At 41.3% G+C, this 27148-nt stretch overlaps 1 protein-coding gene across 10 annotated transcripts in view; it reads right to left on the reverse strand.

Moving 5' to 3' along the window:
* Ppp2r2b (protein phosphatase 2 regulatory subunit Bbeta) overlaps positions 1–27148 on the reverse strand; it is a 437725-nt gene that overhangs the window by 99448 nt on the left and 311129 nt on the right. For all 10 annotated transcript variants that reach the window (XM_070036318.1, XM_070036326.1, XM_070036328.1 and 7 more), the window contains 3 exons: positions 15145–15242; positions 11742–11907; positions 4621–4733 (listed from right to left, as the gene is read on the reverse strand). In XM_070036318.1, the coding sequence (XP_069892419.1) occupies positions 4621–4733; positions 11742–11907; positions 15145–15242 (377 nt within the window). The remainder of the gene's footprint in view (positions 1–4620; positions 4734–11741; positions 11908–15144; positions 15243–27148) is intronic.

Genomic DNA, 27148 nt, shown 5'->3' on the forward strand with positions numbered 1-27148 from the left:
TTATCAAGATGCATTGTAATCCTGAACTGCTTTGTTGAATAACTCCTTGGCACAACTAAAGATAATAAAAATATCCAAAAAATTTTACCAGATGGCAGCATTTTCCCTGATAGACACCTATGCTGTTCTTTTTGTTGTTTTCTGTCTTAAAGACCAATCAAGGCATGGGGTAAGTAAGCATTTTGTAATGTAAAGGGTGTTTGACATCCATGAGGTTGTTGATTATAGCCACTTTGTTTCCACAGGGGACACTGCTTTCAGGAGGGTATCTCATAGACTCTCCAAGAAACAACAGACACATCGCAAGCAGCATCTTCTCTAAAAAAAAAAATCAGCCCCATTCTTGTTTTGAAGGGCTGAGCCTCTCAGACCTGAAGCAGAGCCGGCTCACTACACATCAAGGGTTAATTAGCTGTTGGATATTATTAACCATTCTCACACTCAAGACTCATATAGAGTTGGAAACTGAGAAAGTGAGTGAGAGGGAATCATGGTATAGGGAGAAGGAAAGAGAGAGGGAGAGAGGGAGAGAGGGAGGGAGAAAGAGAGAGAGAGGCGGGAGGAGAATTGCTGGCAATGCAAAATTTGAGAGCTGAGCATGTTTGTAAATGATAGGCTGATTAATAACATCAGCTCCTCTGTTTGGAGCCATTGTTCTGAATCTATGGTTTTCTGCCTTGCCTAGTGTTTTTTTTGTTGTTGTTTTGTTTTGTTTCCTTCTACTACTAGAATCAAAGAGGAATGGAGGCTGGTCTTTATATTTAGAGTTTGCACTGAAAAAGAATGCTGGGTATGGGTATTAACCTAAAATATAAGATGTCTCCAAGTCTATGAAGGAAGAGGAGGAAAATTAGATATGAGTAAAACAATTTTATGACAAATATGTCTCCAAAAACGGTACAAGAACTGCTCACATGATTGAAAAAAATAATAGAGGCTCATAAATGCAACAGTTCTAAAAGGCCATGAGGATTGCAGAACCCAGTGACCACAGATCTTCTTGTGTTAGCCACCAGGGTCAAGTGTTAAAGATTCAGGTTCTAGCTGAGCATTGGTAGTTCATGCCTGTAATTCTGTCTACTCAGGAAGCTGAAATGTTAGCATTGCAGTTTGAAATCAGCTTAGGCAGTTAAGTCCTTGAGACATTTATTCCCAATTAAACACCAAAAACACCAGGAGTGGAGCTATGATTTAAGTAGTAGAGCACTAGCCTTGAGCATAAAAGTTCAGGGACAGTGCTCAGGCCATGAGTCCAACCATTACCACATGAACACACACGAAAAGCTACCAGCACAACCATGTTCATTGCAACGTTGTTTTCCATAGTTATAATATGGAATCAATCCAGATGCCCCTCAGTGCATAAATGGGTCAAGAAAATGGAATTCTATGTTTCCATCAGAAAGAATGGCATTGCCCCATTTGTAAGGAAATGGGAAGACTTGGAAAAAATTAAGTAAGCCAGGCCCAAAGAAACATAGGCTGCATGATTTCCCTCATTTCTAATAACTAGAATGTGCCTATAAATCTACACATAAACCCAATGGACAGTAAAAGATGACTAATTACATCTGCCCACAATTAAACAGTACTCTAAACATTAACACAGGGAGAACAAAGGGGGATATTCTTAGGAGAGGATCACAAGGGCTCAATAGCTATGTGCATAAGATCACATAAAATGATGCTTATCGAAAGGAACTACAAGAAATGTAAACAAGAGGTTTTTTATTGTACTGTTTGCTGTTATTTTTTCTTTTGGTATATTCCCTTTTGTCACTGTTTTTGACTTCTGTGCCCTTAGTCTTGTATCTAAACTTATCTGATTGGGGAAGGAGAAACATAGAACTGGTAGGACAAAGGGTGAACCAATTCAGCAGTGAAACTCACTAGACACTATGTTGGAAATGAACTATACAACTTGGCGGGGGGGGGGGGAGGAGTTGGGAGGGGGAAAGTTGGAGAGAATGAGGAAGGGGGGTGACACTGTTAAAAAAGAAATGTACTCAAAGCCGGGCGCCGGTGGCTCACACCTGTAATCCTAGCTACTCAGGAGGCTGAGATTTGAGGATTGTGGTTCAAAGCCAGCCCTGGCAGGAAAGTCCGTGAGACTCTTATCTCCAATAAACTACTAGAAAACCGGAAGTGGTGCTGTGGCTCAAGCAGTAGAGCACTTGCCTTGAGCTGAAGAGTGCAGGGACAGCGCCCAAGCCCAGAGTTCAAGCTCCCCCCCCAAAAAAAGAAATGTACTCAATACCTGATATGTAACTGTAACCCCTCTATACATCATCTTTACAATTTTTTAAAAGCATAATTTTTTAAAAATGCATTAAAAAACAGATTCTACTAGTTCATCCCACTGGTTACAGGTCTCAGGAATACACATTTTTTTTTTCCAGTCTTCTGCTTGGAAGCTTCAAAGCCAAAGTTGGAGGGAAGAAATGGGATTTCCTGGCCAGGGTCTATGCCGCTGGCTGTTGAAAAAGCAAGAACTAGATTTGGATTTTCCAATTTGCAGGCACACCTCTGGGCCTCTTTCTGTGTTTGATGTGATGTGCATCCTACTTCATTAGCACCCATCTGGCCATAGGGAAGACCTCTGCTCCACCAGGAATGGGAACAGGCCTTCTCTCTCTGGTCCAGCTTAGTGATGGATCCTCAGAGATCCCATAGGATATCATGCATGATAGCTCCTACAGAGTCCCCAAGAGGGCTCCATGGCTGGCCTCAGAAATTTCATCCATAGAAAAAGGACAAAGCAAAGTTTGGGCAGAAGTTCATAGTAGAAATTGTTTTCCCCAGAGGATTACAATGTCCTCAGGAGAAAAAGACAACTTTCATTCCTGGTAACTTGCCCACTGCTTACACTATACTAGATAGCCACAAACAGTTTGTAGAGTGAACTGAACAGTAAAAAAAATATAAAAAGGGAAATATGAATTTTCTGTTATATATAGGCTTACTATTGGGGAGGGTTAAGAATGTCCACAGTGATGATGGTGGTGATGATAATGGAGGAGGAGGAGGAAGAGGAGATTGATGATGATGGTGGTAATATTTAAACAACAGCAGGAACTAACACTGAGTACTTTCTATCAGCCAAGCACTGCATGAGCTAAGTTCTCATTACACACAGTATCTTACTGTGTGTAAGATCACGAAAATCCCTAGAAGCAGCATCTATTATCCATGTAACAAAGAGAAGGCATTAAGGGCATAGGGTGTCTACTATAAAGTGTTCAGAGTCCTGAGCTGGAGAGTAAAGGAGCCAGCATTCTAGCCTAGAATAGACTGAATCCAAGATCCTAGTCTTTATTGTTTGATTCAAGTCTTCAAGGCCTTTGTATATCAAGGGCAGTAGATGGCCAGAGGTCACCTCATAGTGCAGGGTGACCAGAGGAAATAGCATCCAATGAATGCTAGTGCTGGAGCAGCTCATCTGAAGACTCAGTGCCCATGAATTCTGGATCCATCCTTGAGAGGTCAAAGAGTGCGCTCAGAACATTTAAGGATTAAACAGGTGAATGAACACATAAACCAGGGAGCTAGTCAACACACATAGTACTAACCACTTAGTTCCTGTGTCTCTTTTCTTAGGGGAGTTGGGAGGGGGGAGAGTAGTGATATTGATTATAAGATCTCCATCTTAGATACAAATAAAAAGTTAGACGTGGTAGTGTGCACACTTGTTATCCTAGCTATGTCATAAAAAAAAGTCATAAAAGCAAAAAACACAGGGTGTGTCTTTTCGAAGCACCTGCCTGGATATGTGAGCCCTGAGTTCAAACCCAGTACTGCCAAAAATAAAAATAAGAGAAGGCTAAGTGATCATGATGATTTTGGTATGAAGTGCCCAACCCCAGGCTCAGTCAGATGTGCAAGACTGAAAGCTTGTGGCCCCAAGGATGGAGAGGTAATTGGGACATCAGAACTCTGACCAATCCATGGCTTCATCTGTTGATGAGTTCTTAATTTGATGGCATTCATTGAGAGGAAGCAGCAGGTAAGGCCTGGTCACCAGAGGTGCGCCTCTGAGAGGTGTCTTGCCCCTGGCCCCTCCCGCCTGTCTCTGCTTCTTGGCGCTGTCATGATTTAAGCAGTCTGAAACACATGTTCCCACCCCCATGATGTTTTTGCCTTACCATAGCCTGAAAGCAACAGATCCAGGTGACCATGAACGGAAACATCTGGAATCATTTTTTCCTCCTCCTTTAGACTTTTTTTTGTTTCTTGTCACGTGGACTTAGGTGACTAACACAGTGCCCCAGAGTCTGTAAGTGGTGGAGTTCAAACCCAGCCCTAGTTAGATCCTGAAGGTGAAATCCTCAACTTCCTCCTTGTCTCCCATTCCCTGTACCCGGGGTCCTCAGGATATTTTAGACCAAGTAAGCAGACAGAAGCTATGCACAGAGTAGTGTTCGATCATATGCGGCCGGGGACAAAAGGATGTGTGGAGAAGTAGTCATCAGAGCTTGGCTGAGTCTCCACTGAACACCTTGCTTTGCTTGTTACAGTTGCTCCAGCAGGAGCCCTCTCCTCTCCCCCCTAACCCCCTGCTCCTCCCCAGCCCCTGGCAGCTCTGGCTGCCCAGGACAGGGCCTGAGCCCTGAGCACACTCACCCGCAGGGTTGTGATGGTGGCGGGGTCCCGCAGCCGACCCTCCTCATCTTTCAGGTTGTAGCCCTCTGGCCTCTTGTCACGCTCACTGACTTTCCATAGTTTCACAGTTTTATCTGTGGAGGGCAAGCAGAGGAAATAAGGCTCAGGGAAGAGAAGTCTGGGGCTGGGAGGAGAGTGTGGTCACAGGGGGCAGTGCAGGGGAAAGGCCGCAGGACACCATTTCCCTGACATCTGAAATGGGATCTCACACAAGCGTAGATAGAGGTGGAACAAATGGTTCTTCTTGCTAATGCCACGTTCACCCTATAGCTTATCAGTTAATTTGATTCAATCCATGAAACTACTGATTGAATACTAAATAGGAAGAGCAGTCACATAAATGGAGTTTACTATAAAACTATTATACTTGAAAAAGTTAACACCCATGATTATAACTCTAGGGAGAAGATAGCATTCATGTTTCCATTATACCATCCCATCCTGCTGAAGTGTATTGTTTTTGTCCTAGAACTAGGGCTTGAACTCAGGGACTTGAGTGCTCTCCCTGACCTTTTTGACTCAAGCTGAGCTACTTGAGCTCACACCTCCTCTTGTTGCTTTTTGGTAGTTACTTGGAGATAGGATTCTCTCAGGCTTTCCTGTAGACTTGGATCTTCATATCGCAGTCTCCTGAACAGCTAGGATTATAGGTGCAAGCCACCAGCACCCGACTTTTTAAATACTGTTATCATGTCCTGGAAGGCCTTTTATAACCTGCTATTTCCTCTACATGTCTGATCTCACTGAGTACCCTAGTCCCCTTCACTTGCTGTGATCTCCTGTATGGCTTCTTCACTGTGCTTCATACATACTAAGCTCACTCTGCCTCTCAGGGATTTTGCATGTGCTGTGCCTTCTGCTAGGAAAGCCCTTTATCCTCTTTTCTACAGGACTTACTCCTTCACTTTGTTCTTTTAGCTTATATCAGAAAGGCTTCCATAAAGCCAACATTTTCTTTCTCTGTGTTCTTGCCGTCTCTCTCTCTCTCTCTCTCTCTCCTCTCTCTCTCTCTCTCTCTCTCTCTCTCTCTCTCTCTCTCTCTCTCTCTCTCTCTCTCTCTCTCTCTCTCTCTCTCTCTCTCTCTCTCTCCTGAATAGCCCAGATAACAGACACAAGCCATCAGTGTCTGGCTTTACTTTTTTTTTTTTTGGCCGGTCCTGGGGTTTGAACACTGGGCCTGGGCACTATCCCTGAGCTTCTTTTGCTCAAGGCTAATACTCTACCATTTTAGCCACAGCACCACTTCCAGCCTTTTCTGTGTAGTTTATTGGTAATAACAATCTCATGGACTTTCCTGTCCAGGCTGGCTTTGAACCGTGATCCTCAGATCTCAGTCTCCTGAGTAGCTAGGATTCAGGCGTGAGCCACAAGCACCTGGCTTTGGCTTTACGTTTAATAGTACTTTCCACTAACAATATTAGTTGATTGGTTGGTTACAGATTACCTGTCTCTCACTAGCATATACACTCTCTGAAGTCAGGGATCTTGTTTGCTTTGGTCATCACCCTATTTCTAGCAACTAGAATAGTACCTGGGGAATAATAGATGCTTCGTAAATACTAGCTGGAAAATTGAATAGATGACATCTACATAAGACATCTAGCAATATTCAGGCAGAGATGAGGCAATTCTTTTTTTAGGCTAGGGGTATGGCTCCTTGGGAGAATACCTTCCTGGCATGTGTGAGGCCTTGGATAATCAGATCCCGTGTTCATCATTTGTATTATTTTAACTTATCTAACAAGTCACGGATATACTTGAGTCCTCTGTCTCTATCAGACAACTTTGGGCCTGGTCCCCCCATCTTATCTCTGGCTGGCTGCATGGCTGAAGGCTAGGATCCCCATTCAGGAGGCACAGACTAATATTTTTAGGGTGACAAATAAATAAGATCCCCCACATTGAGGGAGAAGAAAAAAGTACTGAATACACAGTCCAATTTGAGTTTCACATATACCATATTAAGTACAACCCATATATTGGGACATTGCAAACTAAGAGTTATTCTGTATCCCAGTGTCTTCATTGGTAAACAGAATAAAGACTGCCTTCCTATTGGGGCTCTATGTGTTCAAAAACCCCACTATGTGGAGTGTGTAACCCAGGGCAGGGCTGTTAAGAACTGCCTGCAAATGATATCTCTTTGAGAACTAGCAAATTGGGCAGCTAGTCAGCAATCCTCACATACTGCTCTGATGGCTTCAGTCTTATCCCATGTTCTATATGCTGTCAGGGGGAAGAGGGCAAGAGTCATGGGTTTTCCTTTCCCCTTTGCTTTCCTTTCCTCTTCCATTCCTCCTCCCCAGGCTGTGTGCCAGCACTTCCTGCCCCTCTGGGAAGGGAGACCTTGAGAGCAAAGAGTGGTGACTTCACAGGATGGCTCCCTCTGAGCCTTGGAAACACCCCCCACGCTCCATGGCCCTCCATATATCATACTGTGGGCTTTCCGTACCAACGGGGCTTCTTTAACAGAGAACGTGCCTCCATTTTGAGCTACCTGGGCATTGCTAGGACTGATTGTATCTGCTGATGGCCTGGCAAAACTGCTAACTTTATAATCTGATCTGTGCACTAGTATTTGCATTCTGATCTCATTTCCTCACGCTGGCTCCTGGAGGGCAAGAGGCAAAGAAACCCACCCAGCTATGGGCTTAATTTAGGAATTTCCATCTCAATGGCAAACAGTCCTCTTGCTCCACCCCCTCTGGAGATCCTGCCAGGGGGACCAGCTATGAAAGATGGGAAAAATGAAACAGGAGGCCTATTTAAAGTCTCTTTATTGGCTCCTGGTCAGTTGTGGTTGGGCTCATAATAACTGTGACTCAGTAGATTTTTAACACCAAATACCTTCCATTGCTGGGCTTTGAAATGTGTCCCAGCCTATCTGTGAGGCAATTTTTAGCTTATATTTCTCTTATCATGAATGACAGCTGGCTCTACAGAGACATTGAAAAATCACAGGTAAAACACAAAAAATAATAATCACCTGTAATTTCTTTTGTTGTTGTTGTTGTTGTTGGTCCTGTGACTTGAACTTAGGACCTGGATGCTGTCTCTGAGCTTTTCTGCTCAAGGTTAGTGCTCTACCACTTGAGCCACAGCACCATTTCAGCTTTTTCTAAGTAGTTTATTGGATATAAGAATCTCATGGACTTCCCTTTCCAGGCTGGTTTTGAACTGTGATCTTCAGATCTCAGCCTCCTGAGTAACTAGGATTACAGGTGTGTGCTACTGGCACCAGACTTAAATACCTGTAATTTCTGCAGTCAGTGACAATCTATTGTCCACATAGTACATAAATTCACATGGTATTTTCTCTGTACTAGGGATGTTTCAGGGGTTACAAATATATGCATTTTATATGTAGATTTTTTATGTTTAATCATCTTTCCTTGTTTATTGAATAAATAGTATTTGTTATAATAGAAAATGAAAATAAGCAGGAAGATAAAAAATCTTAAATTCTATTATGAAAATAAGTCATAAATGTTATGAAAATTTTCCTAGTCTTTTATTATATGAATACAATTATACAACTATTTCTAATATGCTATACATAGTTGATATCATGCATTTTACCTATGTGTTTATCTATACCAACAGCTATAGCCATAAATATATTTATAGCATCCATTACCTATATTATATATAATTTAGAGAAAAAGAAATCTGCCAAGAACTAAATGTCTAATAGTGAAAGGTTTATTAGTAAACTATAGAAGAATGATACAGGGGAATACTATGCAGTCATTGAAAATGTTATAGTATTATAGAAAAATAACAATTAGGAAAAATATCCTGTTATAGTTATACTATGAAATTTTAAAATCTGGTATTAAAAGTTTGTAGCACAACAGCACATTTCTATTAAAAAAATGTATCAGAACAGCACATTTCTATTAAAAAAATGTATCAAGTGGTGTATGGTATTTGCAGGGGAGAATTCAAATGGTTTAAATCCTTAGAAAAACTCATAGTCCAATGACATGAATACCAGGAAATTGGTCCTTGGAAAGGCGTGTGGTGGGAGGTTAACAGAAGAAGGTAGAATTAAGAGAGGAAGAGGGGGAATGCAGTCATAAATATTCAATGCATATCCTATGAAACTAAGGAAATTGAGGGTAGGAAGTGAGTTGGGCTAGATGGGGGAGAATCATGAAAGGGGTGACGTCAGTCGAGAGTGCTTATAACATCTTTGTGTAACTGATAATAAAAACACAATTTAAAAATCAACAGATTTACTAATACCCTTTTGCCACTTTCTTTAAAAAAAACCTTGACAGTGCTTTCTTTTAGATTGAAACACTTTTATTATCATTTTTGTTTCTCTATGTTTAAAAAAAATCCATATAATGAACATGTGCTCTTTTCATAGAAAGAAAAGTACCTAGTAAGAAGTTAAATGAAGCAATGTATTTCCATGTGACAATTTCAAGGTCTAGATTCACAGGTGAATGTTAATTTTAGTCTTCATTAAACATTAGGAAGGTGCCAGGTGACTTTGCTCACGCCTGTAATCCTAGCTACTCAGGAGGCTAAGATCTGTGGACCATGGTTCAAAGCCAGCCTAGGCAGGAAAGTCCTTGAGACACTTATCTTCAATTAAACCATCAAAAACAAGCAAACAAAAACCACCAAAAAAGAAAGCTGAAAGTGGTGCTGTGGTTCTGAGTTCAAGCCTTAGAACAACATTTTAGAAGGTTGGAAATATGTTAATGAGCAGAAAGTAAAAACTGTGCTCAATTATAGTAAGATAAGCACCATCTTTTTTCAAAAAGATAATTGATAGAGAATTTAATCCAACTCTCCATGGTTGCACTGCCTGAGGTCATTCTTGACTTTATCATTGCCTCCCCTCTATTTTCCACTCAGTGTTTTGAAGCTTTGTAGATAAAAATGTCTAAGGGACTTGTGGTGGTTACTATGAGTAATGGCTTTTTCATTTTTCCTGGCTGCTTCTCTGAGTAGTCTATCATCACTTGTGGCAGCTTTGAACACAATCTTATCACTCATCATCATTTCTTCTTTTGTTCACTAATTCCAATTGTCTTCCTTTAATTTTTACATGTTGATCTATTTGGCTCTGAGGAGGGTTCGGAATCTTAATATTAGTATAACAAAAGAAAACCACAAAAGACCCCAGACATCTTTCTTATAAGAATTATTTTTTGAGATGCTGTTGACATATGAAATGTCATCCCAAATGGGAAGATAATATCCCTGTTAATCAAAAAACTATTTAAAAACTCAATTAACAGAACATTATGCTACATAATTAATCTTCATTGCATTTCACTTTCCTTCCCATCCCCCTTACAAAGTAGTTAATAAGTCTTTGGATTTTATTGCAATAATCAATAGATTAAATTTTATAATCTAACATACTAGCTGTAGAAAATACTCAGACATTTTTCCTTTGCTAGATGTTATTAAGACCAGTAGAAGTCTACAGAGCTTTGGAGTACAACTTGAACATCAACATTAAAAGGGAAGAAATTGTAACACAATTGTGCTTGTTTTTGCAAGAAACCAGAATTTCAGAAGAAATCAGAACAATAAATATAAGGAAAAATTAAATATACTTAAATATGGAAGAGCAGATGATTCAGGATCTGGTCATGAAGAGATGAGGATGTGCTTCAGTAACCCTAAAATGACTGTTTTATAACTGTCATTTTTTACATTTGTACTCTGGCTTTGTTTCTGATGGATTTCTAGCTCATATTCATCAGCAAAACTTCTTTTTCTTAAAATATGACTCATGAACACAAAGTTAGAAAATTCAAATGATAAAATGTACAAATTCACAAGTTATCCATAATAAAAAATAAGCATGATAAACTTTTAGGTTTGCTTCCTTCTAATCTTTAAAAGGAATGAATTTTTTTTCACTTGACATGTGAATATTTTCCTTTCTAAATGCTGGTATAGAAAAAAGAAAATCCTGAGTTTCTTCATTTATATTTAAGCATCTTCTCCTCATAGACAAGATGAAGTAAGTTAACTTATTAGGAAATGGTATCTAATTTCCATATACTAATTCTCTTAATTGTCATGCTATTCAACTATTGCTCTTCAATATATAACTTCTTAGAGGGAAGTCAGATCTTTTTGGCTTACATCTGTAGTTGTAGTTCTTTGGGGGACTGAGATCTGAGGATAGCAGTTCAAAGTCAGCCCAAGCAGAAAAATTTGAAAGATTCTGATCTCCAATTAACGAGTAAAAATCCAGAATTGGAGGTATGGCTTAGGTGGTAGAATGACAAGCTTGAGTGAGAAAGCTAAGGGAGAGCAGTCAGGCCCTGAGTTCAAGGCTTAGTGTGTTCTCTCTCTCCTCTCTCTCTCTCTCTCTCTCTCTCTCTCTCTCTCTCTCTCTCTCTCTCTCTCTCACACACACACACACACACACACACACACACACACACACACACACACACAAAGCTATAGTAGGGTAGGTAATTCCACTTCTGCTATGAATATGTTAACCTGACCATTCAACAGGCAACATCTTGGCTTTCTAAACCTACAAATGGTGTAAGAAGTTTGAAGGAGAGTTTGAGGAAACAGTTTCGTGATCAGTAAGTTCTTTAGTGGTGTCCCATCTCTTTCTAACTTGGGCTCTTAGATAAGAACTTGATTCTGCCAGAGAAATACCCAGCCATCTGCTTGATAGATCATAAAATATATTTAGGAATTAATAACTCCAATATACTCAACTCAGAGACAGCATGGCTTGTTGAATTTCCTGATATCTATTCCCAGAATAACATCCAGTGAAGCGCAAGACAGGAAGTCATTCAAAACACACCTGTGAGTAATCTACATTTTTGGAAATTGCAGATAATGAATTTCTACACAATCGGGAAATAGATTTGATATTTATAAAAAGAAAAGCTACTGCTTTCCTGATGGGTCTACTTCTCTGTGTGTGAGTGCCAGGCATTCTACAAAGCATCTTGCCAAAGCGGTCGCTAGCTTTTTTCCAGAGTCCGCAGGGTACAGAGGGAAACTGAGGCCACGATAGATCCCCGTGCATGGCTCGCAGACTGTAGTGAATCACACAGAGTATCACCTGCACATACCATTAGTAGACAGAAGAAAGTAAGCTGCGTTCTGCTGAGGAAGCCATCTTATTTTATTGATTTTTTCTTCTATTTCTAAACTCTTCAGGTAATCGAACTCGGGTTCATGGCTCTGGAATGTGCTGTAAACATTGTATTCACCCCTACGATGAACCTGATTTTTACTCTGTAGGAAAGAAAAAAAACACACATAAACATTAAACCATGGAAGAAGCCAATTGGAAACTCATCAGTCCCTTTTCTTTCTTTCAGCGGAGCCTTCAGGGCTGGGGTGAGGAGGGTATATAAGGTTGGGTGAGGCAAGACTCAGGACAGTCCCATGCTCTGTTGCCTTAGATCAGCAGCCTCTGAAGGTTGGGCCACCAATATATCTGCATTAACTTGTAGGTGATCTATACTAACTTCTGTATATCACAGCATATACATAAGCCAGAAGTTCAATTACAACAGATATTGAAGTAAATACGGAAAGAAGCTCTAATACTTAACTGCTTATCCTAATACACCCCTCCATTCCATATTGGGGGCCCACATCTACTTACAATATTGGGACTATTTTTACAACTTAAGAAATAGAGATTTATCTCAAAGTTGTTGTTTTGTTTTAAAATCAAAGTTGTGGCAACTTTCACTGCTTTTACACCGTGGCCACTTACTTTTAAAAAGTTGTACCTGATTCTCACAGACGCTCTCAGAAGCAGGTAGGGCATAGGGATCCACATATGAGGCTAAGAGATATAAAATTACCTCCCCAAGATCACAAAGCTCATAAGGTGTGGATCTGGGTACCAGATCTGGGTACCTGCTTTTGAATTTTTTTCTGTTCCTCCCAGAATGAGTGACAAAACAGGCAGAGGTAGAGACGCCATTTGCATCACTAGAACAATGAGATTTCACCTCTGTATTTGCCCTAGCACTGAGTGTGCAAATGTAACACAGAAAGGGGAAGAGGAAGAAAAAGGGAGAGGGGACTAAAGAATTGGAAAGAGAGGTTTTACATTTTGAGAGATTTTTTTTTATTAGTCTCTATTAGTTGTACAAGGGGGGGGTGTCATTTTGACATTTCTATACATGCACACAATGTACCCAAGACCTCTCACTTCTCTTTTCCTCTCCCTTACCACCCTCCTCCCTTCTTAAAACAATTTCAACAGGCTTCACTGTTCTGTTTACATACATGCATACAAAGCACTTCAACTCTCTGTCCTCATTCATCATCTTCTTGGAGTTTCCCTGCTCTGAATAATACCTCCCTCCCTCCAATAGAACCAGTTTTACTTTCCTATCCAAGAAGGGAGGCAGGATTTATTTCAGGTATTTATAGGAACAGATGACCCAAGAGCTTTGGGATTTGGCTTTGAAAAGCTGTTCAAAAAACTGAGTCTTATAAAACATTTGTTACAAAAGCTTGACTTTCAGAGAGGGAAAAGGACTCAGTTTACAATTTATATTCCTAGTTAGATACAGAAAGCCCCAAATCACATCTCTGATGAGGCATGAGGGACAGCAAAGCCCTGTGAAAATTCACTCACAGGATTCACCCACAAAAAGTTAGAAACAACCCAGTGCCAGTGGCTCATGCCTGCAATACTAGCTCTTCAGGCGACTGAGTTCTCCCTTCAAAACCATTCTGAGCAGGAAAGTCCATGAAACTCAGCTTTCCAATTAGCAAACAAAAAGTCAAAAGTGAAAGAGTGGCTCAAGAGGTAGAAGGCCAGCCCTGAGCAACAGAGCTAAAGAACTGCACCCAGGCCCCGAGTTGAAGCCCCAGTACTGTACTGCTTGTCAGGTTAGGGGTACCTCTCTGAGTTCCAGGACTCCCCTTCTTCACTTTCACAGTTAATGTTTATTTTGCAGTGAACAACGCCATCATCCTGTTTTGGGAAATGGGTTCCCCATCATTCTACTAGTGAATCAGGCTTCCCAAATAGTTCCATAAATTAAAATAGGTGAATCCTATAAATAGCGAACTGAAAATGTGAAATGGAATAATAGTGGCAACATTCTGCCTTTGGGTAATTTATGCTAAATAGATCTCCAGCTCCTTTTTTTTATCATTACTGTGAGAACCTAATTGGATTTTTTTTTGAAAGAAAATTGGAAAAAAAAAAGATTTGAAAATCAGTTTTCAAAGCACTTGAAATGTTGACATCCCTCTTGCTTACTTCCCCCGCCAGCCAGTCCACCTTAACAATAAATTTGTAAGAGTTTTGATTTGCTAGCATCCAAATCAGACTGTCAAGTGTGTGTAGCATGTGCCAGACCAATTAGCACCAAGCAGCTCTGGAAAAGCAGGAAAAATTCCAGGTCACGAAGAGCTATTAGTTCCTACTTGCCAACCACATTTTCACATTTCCAGGGCCAATGCAATAGGCTGGGTGCCTGATTTAATGCTGAGCGCCTGAATTTATACCCAACCCCCAAGGGATTTTTGATGCCCTTATAGAAATTAATTGCAAATAATGTGCAATTACCAAATATATCACCTCTAAATGAGGTTTTTCCTTTTTTTTTTTTTTTTTTTTGGAGGGGAGGGTGTAATGCAAATGGCCTAAAGGCACAGAGCAGGCACTCAATTGCTTGGGAAGTCTCTTGTGGAGCCTTCCTCTCGCTTTCCCAGGTCCCAGTGAGTCTCAGAGGCTAGACTGTGGCAGATGGGAGAAATGGTAGAACACAGACCAGCCTGCTGGAGGCTCCCAGACTGTGCCAGGGGAGGATGAGGAAATCAAACTGGGTCATAATTCTGACAAAACAGAAGCAGACACCAAAAGAGACTGGGTATGTGTCAGGGGTGGGGGGGGGGGAAACCCCTCCTCTCAATTTATATGAAAAAGAGAAATAATTCCTAATGGGACTCAAGTCTCAGGAAGAAATGGGATTCACTAGAACTCTTGCTCAGGAAAAGAGGTGCATATGGCACTGAGTTCCAGGGACCTGTGTGTCCCTTTTTGCTGAGATGTGATCTTGTGGGTTTTCACTCTCCTATGGTAGGGTGATATTTTCTTCTCTACTGATTCACATCTATAGCTAGTTTCCCCCCTCCTCTCTCTTCTGTGTTCTGACTGTACCTGGAATGAAGGGAGATTGAATTTCAGTAGGTAGAAGACAAACCTTCTCACAACAGTTTCTTCAGAAGCACCTGGAGTGTTGCGGAGAAGTGAGCCCTTGTGATACTTGATATTCTAGGCTCCAAAAGATCAGGCTGGGTAGCATGAGCCCACCTTTCCAGGTGTTTTTCTAAGTTCATTGTGCAACTGTTGATGCTAATGACTTTTTTTTTTTTTGCTTTTGCAATTTAGTTTGTGAGCAGGTAACAGGCAACACAGGAGGATTAAGGAACGGTTGGAAGCCTCTTTTACAAAAGAAAAAGGAAATGGACATTTTTGCATTCACAGCCACTTACCTCCTGCTCTCGTTGAAATATTACAACCCGACCCCCCTTGTCCCCTGTCGCTAGTAATTCTCCCGTGTGGTTGAATTCTACCGTAGAGATAATGTCAGCTGAAAAGAAGAAGACAAAAGCAATTTAAGTAACTGCACACTTACTTTGAAAGCATCGATAATAGACATACTTTTCTGTGCATTTAAGGGCTTAAGGCTTTGTGTCTGCAGCGGAATTTATAAGGATTTTATGTTCCATATTTTAACTACCACTTCTTAGGCGAATTTCCTAGCTGTCCACACAGCACTGTGGTCTCTTGGAATGACTCAACAGAACAAAAGGAAAAGGTGTGTTCACACCCCTTCATTTTGGGTAAGGGGAAATGAATTGCTTTATGCATCAGGGAAATGGTAGCTTTCTTGAATAATTTCTGTTAACCACAGTCCCTGCCATCACACATGGCCTTTTCCTTTCTTCTGTCTTCTATACCAAGAAACTTTCCCCAGTGAGTTTTGGTTGTGAGGACTGAATGGAAGCAATTCTCCTTTGCTGGCCTTAGTCATTACCTTCAGGTCCATCTTTCCCTTTCCCCTTCCCCTCCTATTCCCTTTCCTTTCCCTTTCTATTTCCTTTCTTTTTCCTTCCCTTTTTTTTGCCTTTCCTTAGGGATTCTTGGAGCTTTGACACTGAGGGACAGAGCAGAGACCAGTGGGAAAAGCAAGAACCTATTCATGTTCCAGCTAGACCCTGACTCCCACTTACTGTGTGAGCCCAGCACTTCCTTTTGGAAGAGCTCATCCTTAACTTTGACTCCCAGGGGTGGGAGGAGAAAGGGAAACATGCCCTCTGTATTTCTAAGAGGAGATGAGGCACAGGAGCTGGGCACTCGGATCACTGATAATTGCAGAGGGAAAGTCAGCCTGCCAAGACTGTCTTCCATGCTGGCTACCCCCAGAGGAACATGGACAGGTAAATTACCTATGATTGGGTGTATTAGGGCTATTTTTAGAAAGGTGTCAGAGGTTAATTCCCCTACAATTATTCCCCTGCAGGGCTCCAACAATTGCTACCAAGCGTGCAAATGAGTTTTTTTTTTAAAGGAAAAAAAGAAAGAAAAAAAGAAAATGGGGGAAAGGAAAGGGAGACAAGGGAAGGACAAAGAAAGGGCAAGAGAAGGGAAGGAAAGTGAAAGGAAAAGGAAAGGAAATGGAACGCGAAAGGAAAGGAAATGGGAGAAGAAGAGGGAGGGGAAGAGGAAAAGGAAAGATGGATCTCAAGGTAATGATTATGTAAGGCCAGCAAGGGACAACTGCCATGTGCAAAACTAAGACAATTATGCTGAAAAATTCAAATCTCAAATACTACTTTCACAACCTTATGTTAGAATTTGTCAGTGTATACCCAATGTATTTAGGCAAGTGGGACAAAATTCTGTCTACATCACTGTCCTTTTCCTAATGACCATTCTGTGCACAGAAATATAAAGAGTAGAACATGAGCCCCCTCCCCCCCATCACTCTCCAGCAAGGTACACTCAAAGGACAATTCATGATTTCTTGGTTTGGCCCCACAGGGAGCAAACTGAAACTCCACAGGGTTACATGGTAACAAGGATGTCACAGTTCATGTCAACCATAAAGGGTGGCTTCCTCTTTTTGGCAATACTGAGGCTGGTGCAGACACTCTACCACTTGCGCTCTCCTGCCCAGCCCAGTGTCTTCTCTTGAGTAGCAAATGTCTGCTTTGCTTAAACTGATTGGAGTCGTAAGCGTAAACTGATTGGAGTCATAACATGTGTTGGCCAATGATTTTAGCCTTTTAAGAGGTTGGATATCCAGATTTTTATGAAAATATCTCTTCAATTTTATATGCTGACAATTGCTTTTTTTGCCCCTTATTTATTTTTGGCCTGAGACTGGTACTTGAACTTGGTAGCTGGTGCTTTTCATTCATTGGTCATTCCTCTACCAATGGAGTCACCCTCTTTTCTTATCTTTAAACAGTTGCACAAAAGGGTTTCAATTCTACATGTCAGTTTATAAGTACAATTGCTTTTTTTCTCCCCCTCCCCCCATGCCATGTCAAAAAGAAATGTAATCTTTCCTGAGGGCTGAGGGTTGTGAGTCACCGGCCCATGGCTTTCCAGTTGTCATTTGGAAGAGGATTCTCCACTCCTGACTGAGAATGAACCAGAAAACTGGACATTGAGTCTATTTTCTCAGAAAGACACCTCGGAGAATAAAGCTTAAAGAAACACAAACTAGGCTACATTCCGACTGAGCTGAGTTGATAAAAATGCATGCCGATAAGCTGAGGATCAGCAGAGGCAACTTGACTGTGGAACTGTCTCCTTCCAGTGAAGTCTCTGACGACTTTCCTCTCTTACTCTTTGTGTATCTTAGCAAATTGATGTTGTGTTTAGAGGAGAGAAGTCTGCGTACTGTCTGCAGTTGACTGGAAACCTGGAAGGCACTAAGGGCTAGAGGGTCACATCAAATGTCATTTGTGGCCTCTGGCTCTTTCTTAGCCTAGGAGAGGGTTATAAGTGAGCTCTCCGGCCTGGGTAGACTCAGGTGGGCATAGCTGTTTCTTTTCACTTTCAAGCTCTGTCAAGCACTAAAAGAATGCATAGAGGGCTATCAAACTGTCTGAATGCTAACACTGTAGGGAGGTAGGGAAGTCTTTTTTTTTTTTTTTTTTTTGGTTGGTCATGGGTCCTGAATTCTGGGCCTGGGAGCTGTCCCTCAGCTCTTCAGTTCAAGGCTAGCGCTCTACTACTTAAGCCACAGCGCCACTTCTGGCTTTTTGTTTTTCTGCTTATGTGGTGCTAAGGAATCGAACCCAGGGCCTCATGCATGCAAGGCAAGCACTTACTTGGAGCCACCTTCCCAGCCTGGTGGGGAGGTCTTGAGAGAGAGAAAAACACAGGGAGCAATGAAAGTGTGACTTGGGTTAGGGCTCAGTGTTAAGGTTCTGCTATGAGTAGTTTATCCCTGCTACTGGGCGGGAACTTTGACACAGTGCTCTGGGTGGGCTACATTAGGTGCCCCCACATTAGTGACTAAAAGGTGGGCCTTTATTTTTGGTCATCAGAGCTGGGTACCAAAAGGAGTGAAGTAGCTTTAGGCCAAGAAGATGTCACTCAGAGGAAAATAAAACTTGTTTTCTCAGAAGTGCCCTGTACATTGATCCCTTTGCCCAGATTCTGAAAAATGTCATCTCTGTCCCTTTAAAATTGATGTAGGGCAAAACAGAGCAGGATTCAAGCTCAAGTCAAAAGCCACATGATCCTAGCCAGTAGAATTAGAACTTTCATTACGGAATTCTGGGCACAGTCCCAGGTTATCAACCATGTTCTGTTTGTTTTCCAAGTGTTACCTTCACTCAGTGCTATACCTCCCTCTCTCTTCTTGCAAGAGAAAGAGAAGAGGTGCCATGCAGGGCATGGGATCCTGACATTCTCTAGTTCTCTAGCAAAGGCCTTACTTAACAACAGCTGGTCTGTGGATGAGGTTGTTTATATCAAACCATAGCCTACGTCTCTGCAGAACATATGCTACTGCAGCTTGAGTTAATACCTGTTTTGAACTTTCATTCATCATTTTGAACTGACTCATTCATCACCACTAAGCTAGTAGGTGTAACTGGAATCTTTCCCTACCCCATCCAGCCCTGCATATCTTCATCTGTGACTGTTTAATAATTGATGTAAAACTCATGGATCACTCCTACATTCCAGTTCCAAGATACCAAACAGGTCGGATACACATTCTCCTGTGTGTATAACATGGTGTTTGGTAGGGAAGTTTAAACTGCAAAATATATTCTGTTTGAGACAGAAGAACTTTCAGAGTACAAAAAGAGGAAGTGGTAATAGCAGTAAGCTAGCATGCTAAGACAACAACTTTGTCTCTGAGCAACATAAATCAAGTCTTTGAGTGCAATGTGGCTTTCTCTCTTAAATTATAGGTTGACATGCCACTTTAACATTTCACTAAATGCACTACCTAATGACACTGTCGAGAAAGAAACTATAAACGTGAACATTTCCCCTCTGTCCCATATAGATATGGATCAAGTACATTTTGACTTAAAAACAAAAGCCCAAGACTGTGATTGAGGTCAAATGTAGTTATATGATTTTTTAAAAAGGAAATCCTGGTGATTATGAGGTTTGCTGTGTACCACATCTATTTGTGCTGACTTAATTCCTACAAGATGGTGGCCTGGTAACCCCATTTCTAATTCAATAGGCACTGTTAAAACTGAGTTTTTCCTTAAAAAAATCAATCTCTTCATCCTACCAAAGTTCCAGGCTAATAATTTCATATATAAAGTCTCCATTTACCTGACTAATTAACTTAGGTATTGTGTTTGTGTGCTTGTAAGACTGAAGGAAATGGGAGGAACCCTAAGTTGTATCTCAGTCTCCCACAGCACCACATCAGGCTAGAATCTGAGCAGTTCAGATGACTGGGTCAACTCAGGCACCTGGATATGTAGGGCACTTGAAGGTTGAATAGTGAGGGGACTGTGTTGATCAAACAACACAGTCTAGGCTTAGAGAGAGTCTGAACCCAAACTCCACCCATAGAACACCATTGTACTGACCAGGTCACTGACCTTGTCTCTTAACACTAATCACAGGAATAGAAATGAAAGGGTAATTCAATAGAGCCTTTAGAGCCTCTTAGGTGTTTCATCTTTCATCTAGGAAAGCACTTGGTACCTAATCATATAAAGCCCTTTAGCCTCATGGTATCAGCTGACCAACTTTGCTCACTCAATACTGGGTTTTTCTTCAGATGATCAGGTCATACTTCAGCTATATATACAAGGGTGTCAGCAAGGATTAAAAATAGGCTTTCTAGCACATGACAGTGGTTTCCAGACAGTGTCCAGAAGGTTGGAGAAATTAGGGGTATCATTCTAGGCTGAGGTACCTTGAAGAACTGGCAATGATACAGCAGGGAGCAATGGGGAAAAACTTGCGTCACCCTTGATGTAGAAGTTCAGGCTGCACTGGCAATGATTAGCTAGATCACTGAGCCAAGAGGATTCTTAGAATTCCCTGTGGGAATCACAATGACTTTTCACATCTGTATGACAAACTGTGGACTCCTTCCTGTGTCTTGGTTCAGAGTCCTAAGTTGACATCCATTTCCTTGGGTAAGAGTTTCTCAGGTAAACTTTGATACCTGAAATAGTGCAGAAGGACACATTTCCACCCAAACAGGCTGAGGGTGGGGTAAGGAAGAAATCTGTTATGTCCAAACAAATGAACAGGCAAGATACTCACCACCTGCTTGCCACTCCCTATATCCTGTTGTGTGTAACACACATTTTCTGTCTGATCCAAACTTGATTCTTTTACTACCCAAACAGTGTCTGTTGTTTGCGAACTGAATCCTTTTCCTTTCATTTGAATACAATTCATTCTGGGCATAATTGGTTTTAACTTCAATCTGGCGCTTCTATTCTTCTCATGAAAGAATGCAGTAAGAAGCGTCAGTGGCTTCTTTCTTAACAGTTCCTAGTTAAGGATAAGTACAGTGCTAGAAATGAGTACTGCTCATACATGGCCATCAGCATCTGGAGGTCATGTTCATTAACAACAAGCATGGTACATTTGTGTACAAACTCTTGGCTGGCTGCTCTTACCCAGTACCTTCTTCTTTGCCTGATTTTGTCTGTTCCACTATGGAGGCTGAAAAATTCAGATACTTGTTTAGCCTTGTTAGGGTAAGGGATCCAAAGAAATAGATACAAAGAAAAGTCTACTAGGTCCGATGAGATTCGGGGATTTTTTTTTCTCCTGAATAAAAAGGAAGCAAGAAGCCTACTGGTTGAACTGACAACTCTTGTCTCTTTGTGATTATAATGTGTTCATCATGAGATAGATTTTCTGCTACTGGAATCTAAATACATCAGTTTTCCTCATACTATTTTTCACGGGGTTAGATTAATGCATTATTGATTTGTAAAAGAAAGTTAAAAAGAGGTCCCTTCCTGGAACCATCTTGCACAAACTCTCACATATGCATTTTACTTTACCACATAACCAACTTTCCGTCCTTCTGCTTAGTTACCAATATATTGAGTGCTTTCTCTTCTCCTTTCCCAGCTGTGAAGAAGGTACATTATTTTCTCATCATTCACATGTGAAAGCAGCTTCCTGCAACAGACAGCCTTTCCAATTTACTTGTGGTGTCCATTATAAAATCATGACTTCAAAGGGACTAGCCACACCCTCCTTAGGAGCCAAGCTTTCCCAGTTCATATGCAGGAAGCCCACCATGCTTGGTGAGCTGTGAAAATCCAGATGGCAGGAAGCAGGTGAGTAATGAATGCCATGCTGTTCCTATTAAAATGCACACAGCTTCCCTAGGATGTCCAAAAATCTCCAGCACTAGCCAGATTTGAAGAAACCCAGGGACACATGGGCTAATGGAGATTGCCTGCTACTCAAAGCATGTTCCTGCAACATTTTCCTATAGGTGGAACAAAACTTCCCCAAAGGCCAATGGAGTCTTAAAAACTGTTAAGTCTCTAAGTAGAGAAAAATCCACTGGGAAAGAGATAGTGTCCAGACTTGCCTCCATGCCTGTGTGGTTTACTGTGGAATCTGCTGTCAAGGTGTCTACCATCTGTCACCCATTCTTTCAACAAGCAGAGGAGTAATTAACTGCTCAGGCGATACTAACTCTGTCAATCATTCAGCTCTATTATCTGCACAACATGGGGACATCTAGAAGCTGATTCCACAGTAGGTGGGACCTCAGGTCCAAAATAAGAAAGGAAGGGGAGCTCTTGGGCAGACTCCACACCACCCAAATGCACTTAAAATGGCATCTGTTTGGCATGTCCCTGGCCAGAAATTTTGCTGTGCCAGATGCTTTGAAATCAGTAAGGCATGATGTCCACTTTGTGGGATTTAAAATTCTCCATATTTGTGGGCTGGCTTCAATCTCTCCCCCCGCCCCTCTCTCTTTGGGAAGCCTTATGTGACTTCCAAGTCCAAAACAGTTCTCTTTAATTTGCAGCCTCATTGCTCTCCTCGCTTCTTCTTTATCAGTTATCATCTCTCATCATTAACAGTTATTACAGTGGTGTTAGGCTTGTTTAAAGGCCTGGCTCAGGCTCGAGAATGCACCTTGCACACCACAGAGCTCTCCATGAGGGTTGAGTGGCTTAGCATATAACAAATGCTTATTTTGTGCTTTTGTTAGTGAGAACCAATATCAAAGTGCACGAACATATAAAGAATAATTTAGAATAAACTATTGACAATATATGCTGGATGGATGAATAAACCATTTACTGAAGAGATGTGGGGCAGCCTGGTGCCAGTGGTTCACACCTGTAATCCTAGCTGTTCAGAACGCTGAGTACTGAGGATCATGGTTCAAAGCCAGCCTGGGCAGGTAAGTCGGTGAGACTCTTAGCTCCAATTAACCACCAGAAAACTGGAAGTGGCACTGTGGCTCAAAGTGGTAGAGTGCTAGTCTTGAGTGTAGAAACTCAGGGATAGCACCCAAGCCTTGAGTTCAAGCCCCAAGACTTACCAAAAATAAAAATAAAAAAAGATGTGAGGCAAAGGGAAGCTCTTCCTAGGCACTTTGGGGTGTCTAATGACTATTAAGCCTGGCAGACTGATCAGTATAGATTTTAGCCAAGCACTGATTGTGCATAGCTGCAAGCCTGGTCCAGGACAACCAGGCAAAACAGTCCACAAAACCTTGTATTAGCGACAGCAACAACAACAACAACAAAAGCTTCATGTGGTGGTTTACTCCTGTTTTGCATTCTACAGGGGAGGCATAAATCAGAGGATTGTAATCCAAATTAGCTCAGGTACAAAGCAAAGAACCTATCTCAAAAAAATAACCAGAACGAAAAGGATGGAGGCATGACTCGAGCAGTATTGTGCATGTGCTGGCATGTACCAAGTCCTGAATTCTACCCCCAGTACCACCATCAAAAAAAATGTACAAAGATGGGTTGCATCCTCCAAAGTATCTAGAGCACTGGCAGGACTTGGGGGTCCTATGAGTCAGAGGAAGCTGCTGGGTTAGTAAAGCTGCTGGGCTAGTAAAGAAAGGATATCAGGTAGAGTGTTATTTGGGAGAGGACCTCCATGTTGAATTTGGAACAAGTTAGTTTGAAATGAAAGAACTCTGTTTAATGAGTCTGTATTAGTTCATTTCACTGGGTTACATAAAGGGTTACATTAAGAACACTAAAATGCAATTGGTCCTTGCCCTTGGGAGTTTTCAGTGTAGAGGACTGACTGAGCAGTAAGGAAGACAGGTAGATACACAGTCAAATGCTGCGGGAGAGTGGCTGTTGAAAGATCCCAATCATGGAGGTCTTCAGACCACAGAGGGCAGGAAGAAGACTAAGGTCTTCACAGGAGGTCTGCACTCAAGAGGGCTCTACTATTTGAATACTAAATAAAATATCCTTAAAAAAATTCCAAATGGACCTATGGAAATGAATGAAAAATGGAACAAGAACAGAGTTTTCCTCCTAAGACATGAGGCCTTGATTTCCAACACAATAAAGGCAGCATTGTTGCTGGCCTATAGGGTGTTATACTATGAATACTATGAGGGTTCTTCATGATCTTCTTCATATGCCAACTAGTATTCATCAAATCACTGAAAATCTCATTCTTTCTTTTTATGGTTAAGAGTTGTGAGGTTATGAAGAATATGATAAAATGTTACTCTTTCGAATAAACATATTCCACTTATAAAACTGAAATGTTATACCAGAGGCACAGTAGGAGAGCAGTAAAAATGAATAGGGCCTAACCTTTAATAAAGTATTCATGAAACAAAGGTACTGTGTTTCTCTATCTACCACCAACTAGATACTTAGAAAACCCATTATATTTGGCTTCAGGGGAAGCCAAATGAAACTAATGCAGTTTAGATACTGATGAATGATATGAAATAGAGAAAAATCAGAAAAGACACAAGTTTGATAGACTCATCCATTAGTCCATTTACTCACTCAACAGATACTGGCACCCCAGTATGTACCAAGTGGTATTCCAGGTAATAGAGCTATAGTAATTAATAAAAGAGATACAATATTTGTCGTATGGAACTTATATTTACTTGTGGAGAAAGGCCTACCATCAATGAACATATAGGATAAAAATGTTCTGGCTGGGCACCAGTGGCTCACGCCTGTAATCCTAGCTACTGAAGAGGTTGAGATCTGAGGATTGCGATTCAAAGTCAGCCAGGGCAGGAAGGTCTGTGAGACTCTTATCTCCAATTAACCACCAGACACTGGAAGTGGTGCTGTGTCTCAAGTGTTAGAGCACTGGCCTTGAGCTGAAGAGTTCAGGGACAGTGTCTAGGCACAGAGTTCAAGCCCCACAACTGACAATAAAAAATAAAAAAGAATGTGTTCTATTGTAAAGTATATACCATGAGAAACAGAGACGAATAGGACAAGCACTGACAGAAGTTAGAAGGAGACTGAGATTTAAATAGGGAGGTTGTGATAGGCCTCACTGGAAGACTGAGTTGACTATGGAGGCATTTGTAGGGAGAGTGTTCCAGACAGAAGGGAGAGAGGAATCACCCTCTGGGGGAATGTGCATATGTCAAGAGACACAGGTAGCCAGGTGCAGGTAGCTCCTACCTGTAATCCTAGCTACTCAGGAGGCTGACATCTGAGGATCACAGTTCAAAGCCATCCCAGGCAGGAAAGTCCCTGAGACTCTTTATCTCCAATAAAACCACGAGAAAACCGGAAGTGGTGCTGTGGCTCAAGCGGTAGAACGCACACCTTGAGCTGAAGAATAAGAGATAACACCCAAGTGCAGAGTTCAAGCCCCACAACCGACAAAAAAAAAGACACACACACACACACACACACACACACACACACACAGAGGTAAGAGCTGGGCAAATAAGGGGGAAATGGGGCAGAAGCAATGAGAGATAAATAATGCAGCATCTTGGAGACCACAGCAAGCATGTTGATTTCACAAGTGAAATGTGCACAACTAGTCCATGTCACAAAGCTGTACACATAAAGATGCTTAAAATAGTCAACTGTGGATCGTATACATTTTACCCCAATTAAACGTGAAATAGAAGGCCATTGGAGAGTATTGAATAGGAAGTAAGATGGGTTTCCATGAATTAATCTCTCTACAGGGATGAGTCAGATAGTGGAGGGTAGAGTATAATCAGGGAGGAAATGAATGTGTGAGTAAAAAACCAAGTAACCATTCAGGACTGGGTTCCCAGATGAATAAGGTAAGAGCAGGTATGTGTAAGCAAGAGATGATGGCCCTCAGACCCAAGGTTATAGCTGTGAAGAGTGAGAGGAGCCAGATTTTGGATATGTGTTGAAAAAGGACCGGTCAAGATTTGCTGATGGATTATTGGTTATGATAAAAGAGGAATCAGAGAGGATCCTAAGGTTTTTATTTTTTTATTTTTATTTTTTGCCTTTTGCAACTGGTCTATTGGTGTTGTCACCATAGTGACAGGGAATTTCGTGAACAAAACAGGTCTTTGGGGGGGAAGATAAGATGTGCAGGTTTATGTATGTGGAATGTGAGTAGGAGGATTACAAGCAGGGCAGGTGAATTGATTGTTGGCAGTAAGAGTCGGGAGAAGGTTTTGAGGCAGTGCTATGAAATTTGGAGGGCTGAGCACACAGAAAAACATTTTAAATCACAAGATAGGAGGAAGATTGCAGGGAATGTGTGCATGAAAAAGAGGATAAACCTTGGGCACTCAACTTTGAAAAGTTGGTGGAAGAAGAGTGAAGCCAGGGAGGTAGTAGAAAAATCAAGAAGTTTAGTCTCCTGGATGCTATGTAAGGCATAGCGGGCTCCTTTATCACATCAAACACTACTGACAAGCAAGGAGAAAGTCTGGCGTTGACCTTTATTGACTTTTGTTGTTTAGCTGGTCACAGTTTCCATGGAAAAGTGGGGCTGAGACTGGAGGGACTTCAGAGAGAATGGGAGGAGAGTCATTGGAGATAGTGACTCACAAACAACACTTTCTGGGAGCTTTGCTGAGGAACAAAAACATGAAATGTGGGGTCTGTAGCTCTGTGGTGGTGTGCTTAGTGGGTTCTGGGTATGGCAATTGGATAAAATAATATTATGGAAATAACTTTCATGTTGTTATGTCAATGAGGAAGTGACCAGGGAAAATTTCTTGGTGAAATTGCTGCTAAAAGTAAGGAATGAATGAACAAATCAGCCACCAGGACTTGTCACCACTAATAAGATCATTGAAACAAAATCTGCACCATCCCATTTCCACAGCCAAAAGATAGTGAGTAACAAAGTGCTTTATGGGAAGTTGAACAGGATTCTCAGAGCATTTAGTATCAAAGAGTTTTTCCTATACCTCCGCATTTCAGATGCATGTGACTGCAATGAAAAAGAAATTCCTCTTGATTTTTAGTTTTTTCTCTCTTCCTTCCTCTCCCTCACTCCTTTCTCTTCTGCAGCATTCTATTGTCTTTCTTTTAGCTACCTTCTGTTTGTATACCAGGCTGCTTACCTAGATGCACTTTTAGAAGCTGAGAAATCTGCTAAAGATCCCTATTTCATGGGAGCCAAACTCTAGCCTTGAGTACCTTTCACCGCTCTTCCTACTATCTTATAGAAACAAGTCTGTCAGAGACAGAAAACCCAACACACTCTTGCTTGAGCTGTGCAAGATTTATAAACCTTTTGCAAATGGCCAGGCTCAGGTGATGGTGCCAGGAACGTTCCAAGTGATTTGTGGATCTTCCTTCCAGGAAGTCAGTCTTTAATGGAAAATGTTTCTAGCTGCACATTCCTTTCTTATGGCATGATTACAGGGAAAAGATTGCAACTGTCATGAAGAAGATTCACTAAGATTAACTAACTATTGACATGGCTTTGAAAAACGCGTACCATGTTCTCTTTTATATGTAGAATCTAGAAAGGAAAAGCAAATCATATGTTAGAAGAGAAGAGTTCAAGGTGAATGAAGGGTTGGGTAGAAGT

Source organism: Dipodomys merriami, unplaced genomic scaffold, assembly GCF_024711535.1.
Source record: "Dipodomys merriami isolate MVZ:Mamm:240054 unplaced genomic scaffold, mDipMer1.0.p SCAF_27, whole genome shotgun sequence".
NCBI lineage: Eukaryota > Metazoa > Chordata > Mammalia > Rodentia > Heteromyidae > Dipodomys > Dipodomys merriami.